Raw genomic sequence first — 17,210 nt, forward strand, 5'->3', positions numbered from 1 at the left:
TAGTATCACTACTATTAGTAGTAGTACTACTTCTGGTAGAACTGCTAGTACTGTACTACTAGTGCTAGTAGTACTACTAGTGATGTTAAGACTATAGTTCTAGTGACACCGCAAATGAATGGTAGTGATACCTGTGAAACCCAAGAAAGTGTGTTCTTCAGTTTTCGTAACATTGGCCGTGGACTAGGTAAGGACGAGTCACGGAAAATCATCCGTTTGGGGCGACCGCCTCAAATCTCATCTTAACATCAACACTGTCTTTTAGAATAACAGTTTGAATAAACGCGGGTCTGTTATTTCTTCAAACAACGCCTTTGGTCCACTTGGCCGAGAAGAGGTTGCAGTTCCCTTAAATCTGCAAAGCTAAGCGTGCTAATATTCACATTTTTCTTCGTAGAAACTTGCTCCATCTTGGGGATTTCCCCTAAATCTGGTCGACTAATAATCCCCTTTTCTGGACATTTTACCGTGAATACCTCTGAGAGTCGTCGTTACTTCGGTACTAAACATAGAAAAGGCCACCAAGACAAACTAGAACTACTCTGACGTCTTGTTTTTAAGCAGTCGCAAAATACAAGTGGATTCAGTGAATGTCTAACTTTCGCGGTAGGTAAAAGGGTAGCGCCTCGCATGCAGTTTAGGTTCACCTATCGTGAAGCAGTTTTACGAGAACATTTTAGCTCAGTAGTGGAGCCTAGTAAAGGCGCCACAACGTTTTGTATGGGTCATCTAAATTTAAGACTTCCTAAAAAACACAGTTCATTTCCAAGTCTAGTTATCCGGCGCGACATCTGGTGGTATTTGGTGGAGGACACTCCTGCAATGCAGCTTCATTAGCGCAACACAGTTTGTGTGCCACTTGCACAAATCCAATTGTGCGCGCAAAGGCAACTTGGCAAAAGAATGAAGTGCCAGCAAGGAAGTAGGACACGCGTCTCCATCGCTATGCAAAGCCTGGACGTGCGCAGTGCGGCTCACCGCCTGAGTGGGAGAATTTAGAGCCAGAAAGTGAGGGGAAGGCGCCTCATTTCGAAAGCAGAAGCGTTCCCCGTTCAGCGCTAGACCACCTCTTTCAGCCATCGCTCTGCTCGACGACAGCTGTCGTGGAACCGGCTTGACCCGGTCAGGTTGGCTTCGGAGACAGGACGCGTTTAAGCTTGAGGGCCCTAGATGGGCAAATAGCGAAGCGCTAGCGCTAACACAGATAAACACCCGATATACCGCAGTCTCAGTGTTCGTAGAAGTGCAGGAACTGTGTTTATGTGCTTAGGTAAAAATAAAAAACGGCGCTTCGTCCAAGTTGGTGCTACCACTACCACTTAAAACTTGAAATAACGCCGATTTTTTTGTAAATCTCTTATCTCTTATCTCTCTTCGCCCTCGACGTATCTTGAATATTTCCGATTTGTAGTTTTATTTCTTCGGGTACATTAATTCTGCTTTATATCATTTGTATTTCACCCGTTGGTACCAAGATCTGCTCAATTAAAGTGAGTTTTACTTGTGATATCAGTTCTGGTTCATTTGAAATACACAGACTACACAATAAAAAAATTACCTAACAAACATTTTTTTCCGTTCACTACGGCAGGCATGACGCACATTGCTTATTTATTTATCAGGCTTTGTCACTCATGGTGAAAGTGGCACCAAAAGTGACTCTAGAAATACCAGGACGAATTTTTCTTCAATTGCGAAGATTCCCAGAAAGCTGTATAGCTTTCTTTTGTAACCGCACGGCTGCATTTAGGTGGAGGTCCAATTTTTCACCGCAGAAACGTACTCCTGCTTGGGGATTTCCCTAAATACGGTTGACTAAAAATACTAGAATTCGCCACTTTGCGTATCGCCATATAGATGTGCTTGCTAGATTTACGTAGTTCGAGATTCTACTTTTCGAAACGACTGTTACCGCTGGTTCTTCTCACTGCTAATATACACTATACACGCACTAATGCTGCAAGTTTGATATCAGACATGCCGTTAAATTTGGTACTAAGTAACCTAAGCACTCTTAGCACCCTCTTTAGCGCCCAAATGGGCGTGGGCATGGAATGTAATGCAAAGGCAAGAAAACCGTTGGTCGTGACGGGTGACAGAGTGGATGCCTAGAAAAGGCGAGCATGGCATGGGGGCGGCAGAAAGATAGGTGGGCAGATGAGATCAACAAGTTTGCGAGGATAAATTGGTCGCAGTTAGCACAGGACAGGGATAATTGCAGATCTATGGGGGAGGTTTTTGCCCTGCAGTCGCCATAGATAGGCTAGTGGTGATGATGATAATGAGCCTAAAGGCAATGATGAGTGTAGCACCTACGTAGAAAAAAACGGGGTCGTATATTGAGAAACATACTACGGTGGGACACATTCCATTTCAAATTAGGCGAAAAAATGGCTGGGCAAGACATGTAGGGCGGATGAAGAAAAACAGGCGTGCCATCTGTTTAACGGAATAGTTGCCAATTAATGACAAAGGAACTAAAGGACGAGTAAAATTTCAACCGAGTGATGAACATAGAAAATTAGAGGACAAAGAATAAATTCGGATAGCTCCCTATACATGTGGCTGGAAGTATTTGGAGAGGCTTTTGTTCTGCCGTAGACTCAAACAGGCTGATTACCCTAGTGAATATTAACACTATTTGGCCAAGGTGAGTACCTTAGGGTAAGTTAAAAGGATAGTAAAAGTTCCTCGCTGTAGTTATAATCTGTCAGCATACATCTCTCCCCCCGATGGCTCTACATTTTTTGTGATGCACTCCCCACCGTTGAACGACAATTCCGAATTTTTAAAAGAAGGCTTGCTGAACGTGTTCTCTTCTGCATCCTAATTCTCAAGTAATATTCATGAAACAAAAGTACATACTTTCATATTAGGCATGTATATTAGTTTACTGTACTAAAATCACCCCTTGCTCTTACTAAGAGTTAATGTTATTGCTGCGCAAAAATATTTGCTGCCGATGTAGTCACATCAAATACCCTCATTGTGCTAACAAAGGCAGCGCTCGTGTGCTCATGCCTCAATGCTTGGGTGTTCTTCTAGTAGCTCATAGCGCATATCACCAATCTTTCTCCATTTTCATGAAGGGGTGCCTCCTTAAACAAAGTTGCATTTTACAGCCGCCCCATTCTAAAGGGGCGATTGCCCGTACAAGCCGGGTCAACTTCCCAAGCTTTGTAGTTCCTCACGAAGGTAAAGCGCCTGGTCGGGGAATCGCATGCCCTTATTTGACCGGTAGGTGTCAGGTACCATCAAGGCACACGTATGCATGTGGTGGATTCCACAGCCACGGTGAAGCTGAACTCGGTAACCGCCTGTAGGAGGACATGCAGCCATACTCTTTCACCCTGGCAATAGTGTGGTAGAAGGACGGGAGGCCTAGCGAGATCGACAATGGTCAGAGACCCGTCGCAAGGGTAAAGGCAGCTTGCATTTCACCCTTACAAGGGGCGCCTCGTGGGTAGTTAGGTGCCCTAAACTGGCGTGCGATTTCTGGCAGGACAAGACAACCACTCACCCGGCAGGCCATCCGCGGCCCGTCGTTCACAGATGCGCTCCATGATTGAGTTAGCGTAGCCGTAATTTGTCTGCCCAATGTTGCCTCGCCCGCTCACCAAGGAGGAGAAGACGACAAAGTGGTCGAGGTCTGGGCACAGTTGGCGGCTCACTTTGTCGAGGCATTGGGTGCCCTGAACTTTAGGCTTGCACACAGCCTCGTATGCTTCTGCCGTCTGATTCTCGAAGAGTGCATCGCGAAGGACCTACAAAGAATAGAGCGGAACAATGTAAAGCATGGGATTGACTGAAGTTCTTCAAAACGTTTTGGCAGAACAAGCTCTTTCGTAAGTGAACTCTTTCCTTCAAGAAAAATATAATTGCTTAAAAATACTAAACTTAAACAGCCGAAATTGCAGAACCATGGACGTGGAAAACATTCCACATGTGTGCGTGAACGACCAAACTCATACGACAAAACGATCTAGAGAAAAGCTTTGCATCGAATTGGCAGGCTTGCCGAGAAGAACATGTTTTTATGAAGAATAATGCGAGCATATTCATATACAGATGCCGCCATAATTAATTGAAACAGGGATTTGTGAATATTTTACAGGATGTGTCTTACTGACGTTACGGCAACCATTACCGATTTTCATGAAGCTTTTTCTATTTGGGGGACTTCTTTAGGCGCGCAAACTCCAATGCAGTCAGGCAGTTTCCGTAAGAAGCAGGTCCTGTAAATTTACGAGACCGTGTTCCAATTACTTTTGACCTATTCCCATCTAGCGCGCATTCCAAAACGCGGGTCTTTTATCTATATTTATTAAACATTTAATGAAGCCAACTGTGAAATTCTAAGAGACTTGTTATGCAACGTGAGGATTATTTTAGGACGGATTATTAGCAGTTCCATTAAACTTGCTATTGAGTTTCAACGCAGGTGTCATAACCTGAAGCCCTTGGCGAAAAATCGCACATTTCGCGACGAAATGTTTTGTCTTGGCACCTGCTTTTTAAATCTTTACGCGCATCCTAAGCAGATATCTCCACATTGGAGTCCGGATTGAAACAAAAAATACCGCGCAGTAAGTTCTACGCATTATCTATAGTATGGGGTACCAATGTATTGCTGCATGAATATGGCTATGGGGAGCCTCCCTCGAGCCGTAGAAAAGGATTGTAAGTCAATGCAATAATCAATATATGCAAACGACATATGCATCCCGATCTCGGCTGTGATTGCTCAAGGAATAGTACGTTCAACACAAGCCTATATTTCGTCTTTGGGACTAACGATCTCCGCTGAAATATCCTTTCTTTTGTTACCAGGAAGGCAACGGAGGGCTACGCCCCTCAAGTTAACCTATGGTAGATTGCCAATCTGGCCAGCTGATGGGGGGTAATTTCTCGGGGTTACCAACGACGATAATCTATTCTGGAGGCAGGCCGTAGAATCTCTTCTCCTGTTTTGGCCCGCAGAATCTCTTGTCTTGAATGAGCTTCGACGAATCGCTGTGACTCATTGCGGGAGGTCCAAGTCATCTATGCTTCGGCTTCACTCGGCGCTCATCCTGCCTCGGATTACTTACCAGCTACCTGTATTTCCTCCCTAGGAGTTACGGTATGCTCGCCTGGAAGCACTTCAACGAAGGGGAGTAAGATATCCCGAGGAGTTCCCTAAGCGTTAGAAAACAAAAAAAAAGGTCCTTGAGGAGACGCCTGTTCCACCGTTCCGCTTGATGGCGTCACAGCGCTGCTTTTGCAGCTCGTCCGGCTGGGAGAGTCCGATGCCACAAAAGGCATTGCTTAGACGTCTTCGGTTATGGTGGAATCTCACATACATGCGGCGCTAAATACTCTGATGAGCGTTCCCTACCCGCAATGGCGGAAGAATCACAATCATTAGGAATCGCCATGATATTTTGAGAGACTAGAGTGTCAGCTCGGTATCCCAGGTATTCGCTCGAAGAGATTTATCCAAGTGGACGTCCACCATCACCTTAAAACTTTTTAAACATGTCCCTGCTAATGCGAACTCACCATGGCAAGATTGAAGATACCACCAACAGGTCCCATTGCAGTCGCCTCTGAAATGATCTGTCGTGCTCCGTCTTCCGTCGAAACATCAGCAGTGCTGACAACCACCGTAGCACCAACGTGCTTCCACCGATGTAGGCAAAGCCGGTGGTATCCCGTGCGCACTCCGGACCTTGAGGTGAGGAGCAACTTGCGGCAGCCTCGATTCACAAACCACTCGGCCAACTCCATGCCGAAGCCACCCAGGCCTCCGGCAATCACGTATGACTTGTGTTCGTAGAAGTAGGTGCGCGGAACCGCTTGTACGTTCATTGGCGGCGCTGGACTTATTTTACGAGGTTCTTCAGGACGTATCTGTCAGGATTAAACAGCCTCTGGTAAGAGAAGGTGTCAAAATTCAAGGTGGCTAAAAGCAACCGTTGGTTCCAAGCAAGGAGTTCAAGTTTACATCATTCTAACGTTCATCAAGTGACTCAGACTGGTGGCAATAACGTTATATGTCCTGTCGGTAAAAACATCCCGGGCCATCTTTACTAATATGAAACCTGGGGAGGAGCGAAGCATGCAGTGTATAAGTGCATTCTCGGCGCGTTGGCGTTTTTGCCAACGTAGATGAAACCGTTTAGGGTAGAGGTATACAGCTTTGCTGTAAAAGTATCTTGTCTTTGAAGCACGGAGCCCTCTAGCCCGAGGCGTAAACGAGTTTCCCGGTGTTTTAGTACCGTAACTAAATGATAGGACGATTACGATGACGACGACAGGAGACGGCAACAGCACCAGTCCCTAAGATTCTGCGCCCCTAATTACTACCGAAAAATACCCGCTGCAGGAAAAAAACGGCACGAAAAAAAAATGAAAATATTGAGCAGAATTTTGATGGTCACCGAACAGACGGAATTAAGAAACTTTGATTCCTAAGGGGTTTAATTTGTAAACAAACGATGTAAAAGAAAAAAAAAGGCGTAGAAAACAGCAAGTCGCAGGGAAGACTCGGAGGAGTTCAACTTTCCCTTTTGCCGGAGGTCCTGGCACGCAAAATAGCCTGCGCAGTCCCCCCAGCCATATGGGTAGAACCAGCATAACCTCGACTTGACGTTTAATGTGAAAAGCACCCCAAAGCCGCTTCTATGCGACACTTACAAAAATTACGTCGGAAAATGTCAGCGAATAAAACGGGGTCGATCGACTCACCTGGAGGACCACTTTGCCAATGTGCTTTCCAGAAGCCATGAAGCGGAAGGCGTCCTCAGCTTTATCTCGAGTATATAGGTTTGTGTTGAGAGGCCGCACAGCTCCAGAGGCGATGCCCTGGCGGAGAAGCTCCGAGACTCTGTGCTTTTCTTTGACCTTGGAATGGTTGTCGCTGTACAAAGAATCCAACTGTATTCCGTGGAAGGTGACGTTATTGAAGAACGCCGACATTCCCAGGTCGGAATTCTTGAAGAGGTCGAACTGGCCAATCTCTAGGAAGCGCCCGCACGGTGCCAGGCACCTCACGCTCGCCTGAAGCTTTTCTTCGGCGAGCGAGTTGAGAACGAGGTCTACGCCTGGGCAGTGGAGGACGAAATTGTTTACTTCGCTAAGCCGTTTGTGCATAAAATACTTACAAATATAGGTCAGCTTCAGACCGCAATGTCCTCACTGAGTCACACAGCGAATAACATTCTTCTTATGGAAGCTAATATAAAAGCATCAGTTGACGAGGCTGGATAAAAATCTAGGGTCTACGTCACACAAAACGGCGCGTTGTCAAAAGCATAAACACAGCTTTAAATGATGCCACATTTGCAAAGGAAGCTGTATAAACAAAACGAATAACTGATTTGAAAAGAAAATGAGGTAAATGTATAGGCACTCAAAGCAATGCCTTCCGGAGTGCGAGGGGAGCACATAGCTACTGCATCTCTACACTTTTTTCATTCTTTATTGCCCTGAAGCACTACAGCTGGATGATTTCACCTGAATAAAGGTGAACCCAGCGAATGAGTTGTGGCGCTCGATGTAAAAACGTGTTACAAACATGTACTTGGTACTGCAAGATACTTTTTCGCACTGTAAATGCACAGGTAGCGTTTTGCGTCACTAGCAGAGAAAATAACTGTTAATAGTACAAACATTTTGCGAATGAGTGCTATTGGCCACGACTCTCTGTCCTAGTACCGGACAGACAAAGAAAACGTCACAAAGCAAGGAACATCATTATCATCTTCATCAAAAGGAAGGCGGTGACAATGTGAGAACACATGCGTACGACTGGAGACGTGCTACTGTAGATACTACGTCATTACTGTGCGTAAAACGAACGCACTTCCTTGTACATGACGCTTGTTCTAAATACGTCATCAGCGTCGCGTATGCAGCGATAGACTCGGAAACATGTACATTATTGGTACTTGTGAAAATAGGTCGCACACACAGCACCGGCATAACTCTTTCAGAATTCAACACCGATACAGCCGCATACCCTACATAAAAAGGAGTGCTGAGGTGTCCTAAAAGTTCTATGAAACTTTTAAGCGTAAGAGAAATAAACCCACAGGGCAATGTCAACCGCCCACATGAGGCCTACAGCTCCATGTTCTCTTTTAATTTTTCAGCGGAAATTTGCCACCGGAAGGGACTTTATGCTTCAAAAACAATGCCAGGCTTCCGCAGGGTAATAATGCAGCGCCCGCTTTGTAAATCAATACGCGCATCTGCCGATGGCGCTTCGAATATATATATATATATATATATATATATATATATATATATATATATATATATATATATATATATATATATATATATATATATATATATATATATATATATATATATATATATATATACCTTCCACTTTTACGCCAACAGCCTACAAGCAACAACTGCTATACAGTCCCGTCGACCGTGGGTTGACTATCGGGACCGTATACGCTTCTCACCAGCATTCTCACTTAATGCCGAGATGACACGCATCAATCTCTGATGAGATGCTCTATCACGCATCCAGATGGAGCAGCGCTTTCGAAGTTTGAGCAAGATAGTCCCCATCTTTGTGAAGAGCGAGCATTGGCCCCACGTTAACTCATGACCAACGAAATTAGTACAGCACTGTTCATGACACTTCTGTTTCAGTGAAATAGGATGACATGGCGCCATCCACATTCACAAGAGCGATTTGGAAACTTTTCTTAAAAAGGGCCCAACACGGATGATTTGGGCCCGAAACTCTCCTTGTCCGAAACTCTCCTTGTCCGGAGCTCTAGCAGACAGCATTAATTCACTTACCGTTGCCGTTAGTCTCTCGAAGAACATGCTCTTCAAAGGTGAGGTCGCGTGAGTTTGCGAAGTGTCTGTCCTCCAGCTGAGGGAAACGACCCTTAAGGAACTCTCGCTTCTCCTTCGTTCCTACAGCGAAAAACAAAATTATACTCAAGATGACAACAGATACCCATTTTGTTTTGCTTCCCAGTTATAAGCGCGCTGCGAACGGCGTAGCCGAAATATTTGTGACATAGCAATGGCTCTATTCTCCTCGCTCAAGGATAGGTACAGACTATTTTCTTCCGTGTCGTTCAGCTGAAACAGGCTCCGAGTTTAACATTGCAATCACTTTCGAGCACTCACATAATTTCCGGTAAATAATTTTGCTTTGAAAGTGGGTGTGACATGTTTTCTAGGAGAAGAGTTTTAATGATGAAGTGCCAACAACAGATGGAAATATTGTGTTGTGCAGTACAGCCGCTGGTCATGCGCAAAACAGAAATTGGGTAAAAGGCACACATTTAATTGTGTGGTCAACTCAAATAGCCGATGTATGTCTCTACAAACAACTCAGCTACATCAAATTTTGTCGTCCCCACACCGGGAACTTACGGAATGATAATTGTGTTGTGAAGCGCCATAACCAAACACTGAAGTGAATTTATTCAGTCTTCAGCTACAGAAAAAGTCACAAAATTTCCACGAAATCTGAGTGCAACCAACCGACAGTGGTGAAGACGGTGCATCCCATGGAGAGCGCAATGGAGATGGCGGCCTGCCCGACACCTCCGCTTCCAGAGTGCACGAGCACGGACTCTCCGGGCTCCATGTTGCCTCGGACCAAGAGCGCGTAGTAGGCGGTCAAGTAGGCCACGGGAACAGTGGACGCCTCTTCCAGGGTCCAGGATTCGGGCACCTCCCACATGAAGGCCGGGTCAACTGGCACAACCGTCGCCATGCCGTGACGTGGCACGGCCCCCATGACACGACGCCCAAGTGGGTCACGTCCCGAGAACTCCAGGCCGAGAAAGCAGTCATACGTGGCAAGGTTTTCTAGGTAGTAATGAAAAAGTGTGGCACTATTATCCTGCGTTGAGAGCGAACAAGCGAAAATTTCACCGAAAACAAAGTTTAGTTTATCACATAAAGAAACAAACATCGGTACTCTTTCATAGTGAAGACGTCTACGTGGACCGCGATCATTTGCGATCATAGCAAGTTAAAATCGGTACGGAATTACATCTATATACTCCGTGAATTTAATTACGGCAGCAACTGTCCTGTTGGCTTTCGAAGCACTGTGCGAACTTGGGAGTATTTCGGAAATCCGTTGCGGGTCCCGAAAAGCTTTGAAACTCCCACCGCTTTGGGACGCTCCTGCAAGCTGGTATGCCGTGGTTAAGTGGGCGCAACCTTGCAAGGCACGGTGAGAAGTAGACACATTAAGAAGCGCACACGGTCGTATAGGCTTGTGGTGCAAAAAGGAACCCAGGCGGCGTGAATAACCCATACATTTGAGGCTTCTTTCAGTGTCCCATCAAAGTTTTGGGAATTCATTGCGTGCAGCTGATGTCTATTTTGTCCTGCGCCAACTTGCCGATTGGAAGGTGATGAAAGCGAAAATTATGCGCCTTAAATAGGCGATAAATGAATATGCTTTTCTGTAATGTTAGCATTCAGCTTCATTATCTGTGTTTCACTGCTGTACACAGCTCTGGTGCAGGCTTCAAAAGCAATCAGCCAGGCAGCATGCACCAGGTTTAAACACGACTCAGAGCCATACGTCGCTACAACCAGTACTGTGTTTCTGTCCGCCTAAATGTGAATGTTTAGCCGCGTCGCCCTTTCTTCTAGTTCCTGTGGCGCTCCAATTTAAAGCCTTTCCTAGCTCGCCTGAGGCTTTTTCGGCTACAGGAACAATTACTCAAGCCAACAGCAGGTCTTCACTTCACAGCACAGCGCGTGCGTCAAGGGTACGGACGTCACGATTACAATGGAATGGAAGGATGGCGGAAAATTTTTATTATCAGCGTAGATTTATGCATTATGACAGCTTCGCAAATATGCAATGAGTAGCTTCTGTGCAATGTGCGTATCATAGGGCAGCTGAACATGGTCAGTTGACGTCGGTTGCGTATACCTTGAACTAAGTTGCTGTAAGCAGCATGGACATTTGTCTACTCAGCGCACACGACCGGGAGTGTTTCGGCGACCTTGACGCCTTTTCAACAGCGTGCTAACTGCTGGGCGATGGGAAGACATGCGCTTTGCTGTTGGTGTCAGCAATATCAAAGTTGTGGCAGGATCTGACCCCATTTACCGGATACTTCGAATGAACGATTGACCGCAGCTTATTTTAAAACATGTACATAGACCAAATTTAGGAGAAATTACCAAGGTGGAGGAAGTTTCTGCGAATGAAAATTTGATATCCAATGTGAAACATCGTTAAGTAGCGCAGTAAGGACGGGACAAAAGTAGAGACCACACAGGACTAGCGCTTTTTGTCCTGTCCTTACTGGGCTACTTAACCATGTTTCACAGTTCGAACCAACTAGCCCACATTTACGCGTTGACATCCACCTCAATGCAGCCGTTCGGCTACAAAGGAAAGCTGTACAGCATTCTCAGAAACTTCGCACTTGAAGAAAAATTCGTCCTGGACGGGGATTCCGCCGATCTAGGACAATCGCTTTACCAACTGAGCTAACCAGACTCAGCTGTTAGTAGCGCGAGAGCTAATTGTTGAACAATTCAAAGTAATGAACAGGTGTTCATAGACCAGATTTAGGGCAAATCCTCTAAAATGTAAGGGAAATCCCGAAGTTTCTGCGAGGAAAAATTTGAGGTGGATGTCAAATTTTCTTTGGCAATTTCAAGAGATGCAAACCTAAAAGGGGATACTGAAGGTGTTAACGACACAGAGAAATTATGAACGTTTGTGCTATAAGCATCGTTGCACCCAGACGCAGTCGCACTCATCAATTATTTTTGTTGATTAAAGCAAGCGATTAAGCAAGCGCAAAATACCACGAAATGATCGTCTGACCCACCAGACGTTTCCTCAGGAGGAAGCCGTCCTGTTGCGAGCATAATGTCGTGGAAGTTGAGTGGAGCGTAGTACACACTACAGAGGATTCTGCTGGCGTCCGCGCCAATGGATGATGATGTGTAGCGCAAAGGCGACTCGCACCACTGCAAGCTGGAAAGGTCGCCGCAGGTTCGCATGTTGAGGTAGGCACAGTCTGTCGCGTTGTTTGGAACAGGGCCTGGGAGATGTGGGGCGAAAAGAATTCACCTTGCGTGGGTTACCTCGATGAGGATGGCTTGGTGGGCTAGTGGGTTATGTTTATTAACAGGATTACCAGCGCACGCAGACCGGTGCTGGTGTCTTGTCTTGTCTGTTCTCTTCTCTTGTCTTTTCTGTCCTGTTATCTTGTCCTGTCAGCGCCTTGTCCTATCGTTTATTTCATCCGTGTCCCTGTCTGCGTGCGCTCGTAACCCTATTAAGTCACCTCCACATTTTGTCATCTGCATATCCTGGTGGTGTTAGGTTGGTTGTTCGGTTCGGAATGTCTATGGATATGCCTCATTATGAAATATGTATTCACAGATAGATCTCATATGTCAAGTCCCTGTCAGTTTCCTAGCGAAAGTGAAAGTATTTGTGTGAGGCACCTCAATAAACAATGCTCTTTAGAGAAAAGTCTGGTAGAAAGATCAAATTATTCTTCCTCTTTGACCGTGACTATATTGTTTGAATGCATTGCTTTGTTTTAATATTGTATTAGTTCTTGCTTCGCGCGAACATTGCTGTTAAATCTTTTTAATAGAATGAACGCCCAATACCAATATAACAGTAAAGAAAGCTTATTTCAGAAAGGCAGCTACTTCCACTTAGAACTTATCTCGCTCCAGGAATATTTTGTCAGGTGGTTTTTCTGCACATTTAATGTCGAATCGGATGCACCAAATGCAGGGATTAAGGGCAGCTGAAGAAGAAATGATCTAAGAATGACACGATATCTCCCTACAAGCCATGCCGCGCTAATAGATAACTCAAGTAAAACCACCAATCCTGTAGGATGAAAATACAAGACTTACCAGCTTTCGCTACAACGTGTCTATATGATCCCCATTGCCCATCTTTGTAGATATTCATGACCAAATCATTTTCCAAGATATCTTTGTATTTAGCATTGCTTAGATCGAAGTCAGCAACGTTGCTTGATTCTCCTAGACTTGCATCGAATATGCACCTGTAAAATATATGCACAAAACAAAACGGGTTTTGATGGCTTGCCCTTTTTTGAAGAGGTTTGTTTCTTGACATAGACTTGTAGAAACTCGGAAAAGCTGAAATAAAGATTCACCATTCGCGATAATATTTGTTACTAATTAGCTTGTCGAAAAAGCAGTGAATTGTAGTTTCAGTTACTATGCTTATGCCAGTGAAAAAGTTTCAATACAAGTTAACGCTTCAACGTTACAAGGAATATTGTCCGCCTTGTCGGTAGAAGATGCAGAACTTAGAATGGAGGTCATCAAAATGGTATATACAGGAACAATGTCACCTTTTCTTTGTGGAAATAGTTAGAAAACTTTATTAAACTGTATGAAAATGTTTAAAAATTTACTTTACTCCACACTTTGCTACTTTCGAAGCAAATTGTGCTATTCTTAAAATCTTCACAGTATGAAGTGGCATAAAAGTTAGCTTTTGGCTTTGGAAATAAAATTCAAGGGAATGGAAGAACATCTTCACGTATGGCACCTATCAGTTTACTGGGTTATGGAGGAAGGCTTGTATGATAGACTTCTTTGGATTAACATCAAAAGAGGTCTGTCCAAAGGTCTGTTCAACATCCAAAGAGTTCTAGAAATTGTTAGCATCGTGATCTACTCGTTTTCCGATATCGCTAAATGGTGCTTTCTTGATGACCTGCTTTAAAGAGAGTGCTAAATATTACCGTAATAGAGATGTAATTTATTTGTTCTACATGACTGACTTCACACTATTCAAAGTTCTAATGTTGCAATATCCAGTAGCCTTTTCGCAGTACATTACGAACTGCTACCACTGTACCTCACATGTTTAGGCACATACCTGATTTGACAGTTTGGTGCCTCCACCCTGAGACAGTTGGTCAGACCCACGACTCCGCTGACACCCGAATCTTCAGCGAGTAACCAGATCTTCCGTGCTGCAGAATCGCTCTCATATTCAGCCAGCTTTTTCTTGAGGTCCTCAACCCAACCGAAACTCGCCTTCTGCACCCTTACAACGTCGTGCTGGGCTCTTTCAACATCCATGGGGCTCCTCCTTAGCAAAACCAGTGACGAGATGTTGTTGGACTTAAATGCCACCACGCTAAAACCATGAGAGGCGAATTTTGCTTTCAAGATTTCGTATGAATGGGCGCGGAACGGGACTTCTCCTACTGTAGACAGAAGCTCCTCCGCAGTGGTCAGATCAGTTCGATAGGCCAGTAGAATAAAACCTCTTTGTTTGCAATGGCAGCAGAGCTGTTTGACGAAGTCTTCAAATGGGCTGTCAGAAGCACTGAAATCGTGAGCCACGACCAAATCTGCTTCCGGGAGTCCATTAGCGGTCACTGATGTGGAATCCCAAATTGCTGTCCTGACGGCTTCCGGAAGTTCTCCAGACGTTAGAGCATTAGTTGAGTCTAGGGCGACGGTGTAGTCGACCTTGATCATAGTGTTGAAAAGAGACAGCAGGGGGCTGACAGTCGGTGCTAGGACTAACTTCGTTCCACGAGCCGCCATTTCCAGTATTTTAATTTTTTGCATACTGGTATTCTCTACTACAATATCCAGCAAAGGTCTCAACGGCTCCTCTGCTAGTAGTGCTGTGTTGATGACGTCTTTCTCCATATGTTCTTTTCGAAGGGCCACCATTGACTTTATAAGAACTTCTGTCGGTAAAGGGGAATTATCGTACATTTCCAAGACATCGACGAGAAGCCGAAGAAAGACGTGGTTATCAGCTGTTTCTGCAAAGCACTTGCTTAGAGCCAATTGGGACTCAACCCTTGGCTCATCGAAGGCAGCGGATATTCTGTTTCCATTCTTTTCGCGTGCCTCAAGAATACGCTTCGCTGCGCTGGCACATGCTTTCACGTACTCTTCTAGAGATTCTTCACGTTCGCGCTTTGTGCGCTCGTCGTCAGCATAAGGTACAAATTTATATTCCTCAAGAAACGGTGTCTGCTGTGTAGGGCGTCGCGGGGCAATATTTGCCGAAAGGCCTTTGATGATGACGCCACCAGCCCGGCAGATTCTGATGTGGGGATCGTATACCGCATCTATACCTGCAAAAATAAAAAAAAATGTTCGGTAGGCAAAGCTTAACCGCGCAAAGCTGATTTCCAATTTTTATCAAGAACCATTTTGATTTCCGCACGTACAGAGACGAATGTATTTTTATACACCTAAAAATCTATTCAGTATAGGAGCCATTCGCTGAATACGCAAGAGAAGACTAACTTGTGCAATGACTGGTGTACACGCTCATATGAGTGTGCATTGCATGCATGTATGTGTGAAACGAACAAGCTTTTGCTAATGGTTCCGGGCAGTTACAATAGGGTTTGATACCTAAAAGGCACCCTTTCTTTCACTAAATCTTCATTTAACACCATGCCTGCTCCATTCTGCTCAGTCAAAAAAATATAGCAAGCATTTATTAACAAACAGCCACATTCATTTCAGTACCCAATGCTGAAATATTTCAAAATAAAGGCAATGTCGATCAAGCACGGGCTTTATCTGAATTGAAGTCACAATAAATTCGCTTTGAAAGTTGTGCACGACGCGCGAGGTGCTCTTATTAAGGTTTTACCCTTTTTAGCCTTTTAAAGAAGTTCTATAAAAAGGACATGGCGGGTAAGGTCGTCTTAATTAATCATTTTTGCTGCCAGTATTCTTCCTGTTGTTTTAAACAGAACTACCTCAACAACTAAGTAAATTTCGGAGGACCGTATTGACACAAAGCTCTAACAGCCTGTTTGACGCCTTAGTTTCAGAGACGTACGATGTCAAACTTGACGCCTTCATAGACGAAATGGTCCGTCATTCCAAACTGCTCTAATGTAGCGCCCTTCAGGAATGCCCAACACGCACCTGCACCGGCAGCCTCGTCCACAACTTGTGCGTGGACGTTGGGGTCTATCCGGCACGACTGAATTCTCACGGGAAGGTAGAAACTGCGCCGCACGCAGCTCAGTACGCTCATCTGCAGCACAGCGTCAATAAATGTGACCCAGTTGCTCTCCCACTTCAGCTTGCCTCTTGGCTCTGCGAATAGAAAGCGAACAACAAAGAGTACGCGACACACCATGTCAGAGTTAAAGGGACCGTGCAACACGCTTCTTAACATTTTTTTCTAAATCTTGAAGAATTTTACACTCTAGTCAATAAACACATCCAGTACTTAGAATAGGGGGAACCGAGCACCTCAGCCATAAGGTAAGTTAGAAGCTTGCCGAAAATATTTTGTAGCGCAAGTTACACTACGCTAACTCGGACAGTCTTCGCAGAGTGACCAGTTTTGACCTTGTGCGCTAAAGGTTAAACCACACCCCCTTAAGCAGGCGCTCGGGGCGGACCAGCGGTTCGATATCGGAGAGAGATAGGCGGCAGGGGATAGATAGGCGAGGATGGAAAGGAGACGGGCATGCCGACGACTAGCGTCACTAAATAGATGCTTTTAGATTGTCGGCACTCTAATCTCTCATCGTTATGTGCCGCCAGGACTGGTAGGTCGGCACCACGTGATATTTTTTTACATATGGGCGCAGCCATTTGGTTTCTGGGCGCCCCTCCTGTCACTCTCTCTCTGCTGCGCTGACGCTAGAGCGGCCGGCCCACTCAGCCCGTCATAACGAAGCGGCGGTTTCATTGGGAGAGATGGCAACACTGCAAGCCAGAAACAAAATGGCCTGCAGACGCTTCCGGGTGCATGAAGTGGCGGTACTCTCAAGCGTACCTTATTTAGTGACGCTACCCTTGACCCGTGTGCGGGACGTGGCGGAGGAAGGCGAGCAGCCTCCGCCGCAGAGATAAGCGCGCTCCACAAGGAAGGCTACGGTGTCACGTGCGTTGCAGAACCATGTGCAATAGAGCAAGGCGAACACCCAGCTGTGGTACCTTATACAGCGGCGATGTTTAAACAGCGCAGTGATACGAAAAAGACCAAAAACGCTGCTGTACAGCTTCGCTACCTTCAAGTCTTACGCGCTAGTGTGGGGTTCCTTGATTTTTGTTTCTGTTTTTCCCAGTGTCGGCGGTCTTCGATCGCTTAAATTACAGCGATGTAGCGGCCATTGTCCGGCTGTCTGTCAGTTGCGCAATAAACGCATTCCGTAGCCACTTTAAAAAAACCCCACAAAAGCAAAGCAGGAAAG

General features: G+C 45.3%; 1 protein-coding gene across 1 annotated transcript in view; it reads right to left on the reverse strand.

Annotated features, from left to right (window-relative positions):
• Nucleotides 1-17,210, reverse strand: part of LOC144137998 (fatty acid synthase-like) — a 72,022-nt gene that overhangs the window by 15,265 nt on the left and 39,547 nt on the right. Inside the window, exons 15-23 of the mRNA XM_077670030.1 lie at nucleotides 15,928-16,101; nucleotides 13,892-15,116; nucleotides 12,889-13,043; nucleotides 11,838-12,053; nucleotides 9,508-9,837; nucleotides 8,809-8,928; nucleotides 6,730-7,085; nucleotides 5,542-5,892; nucleotides 3,521-3,764 (exon numbers count right to left, since the gene is read on the reverse strand). Coding sequence (XP_077526156.1) covers nucleotides 3,521-3,764; nucleotides 5,542-5,892; nucleotides 6,730-7,085; nucleotides 8,809-8,928; nucleotides 9,508-9,837; nucleotides 11,838-12,053; nucleotides 12,889-13,043; nucleotides 13,892-15,116; nucleotides 15,928-16,101 — 3,171 coding nt within the window. The remainder of the gene's footprint in view (nucleotides 1-3,520; nucleotides 3,765-5,541; nucleotides 5,893-6,729; nucleotides 7,086-8,808; nucleotides 8,929-9,507; nucleotides 9,838-11,837; nucleotides 12,054-12,888; nucleotides 13,044-13,891; nucleotides 15,117-15,927; nucleotides 16,102-17,210) is intronic.

The sequence above is a fragment of the Haemaphysalis longicornis genome, unplaced genomic scaffold (assembly GCF_048455015.1).
Source record: "Haemaphysalis longicornis isolate Haplotype H1 unplaced genomic scaffold, Haemaphysalis longicornis Haplotype H1 scaffold_5, whole genome shotgun sequence".
In the NCBI taxonomy this organism is placed as follows: domain Eukaryota; kingdom Metazoa; phylum Arthropoda; class Arachnida; order Ixodida; family Ixodidae; genus Haemaphysalis; species Haemaphysalis longicornis.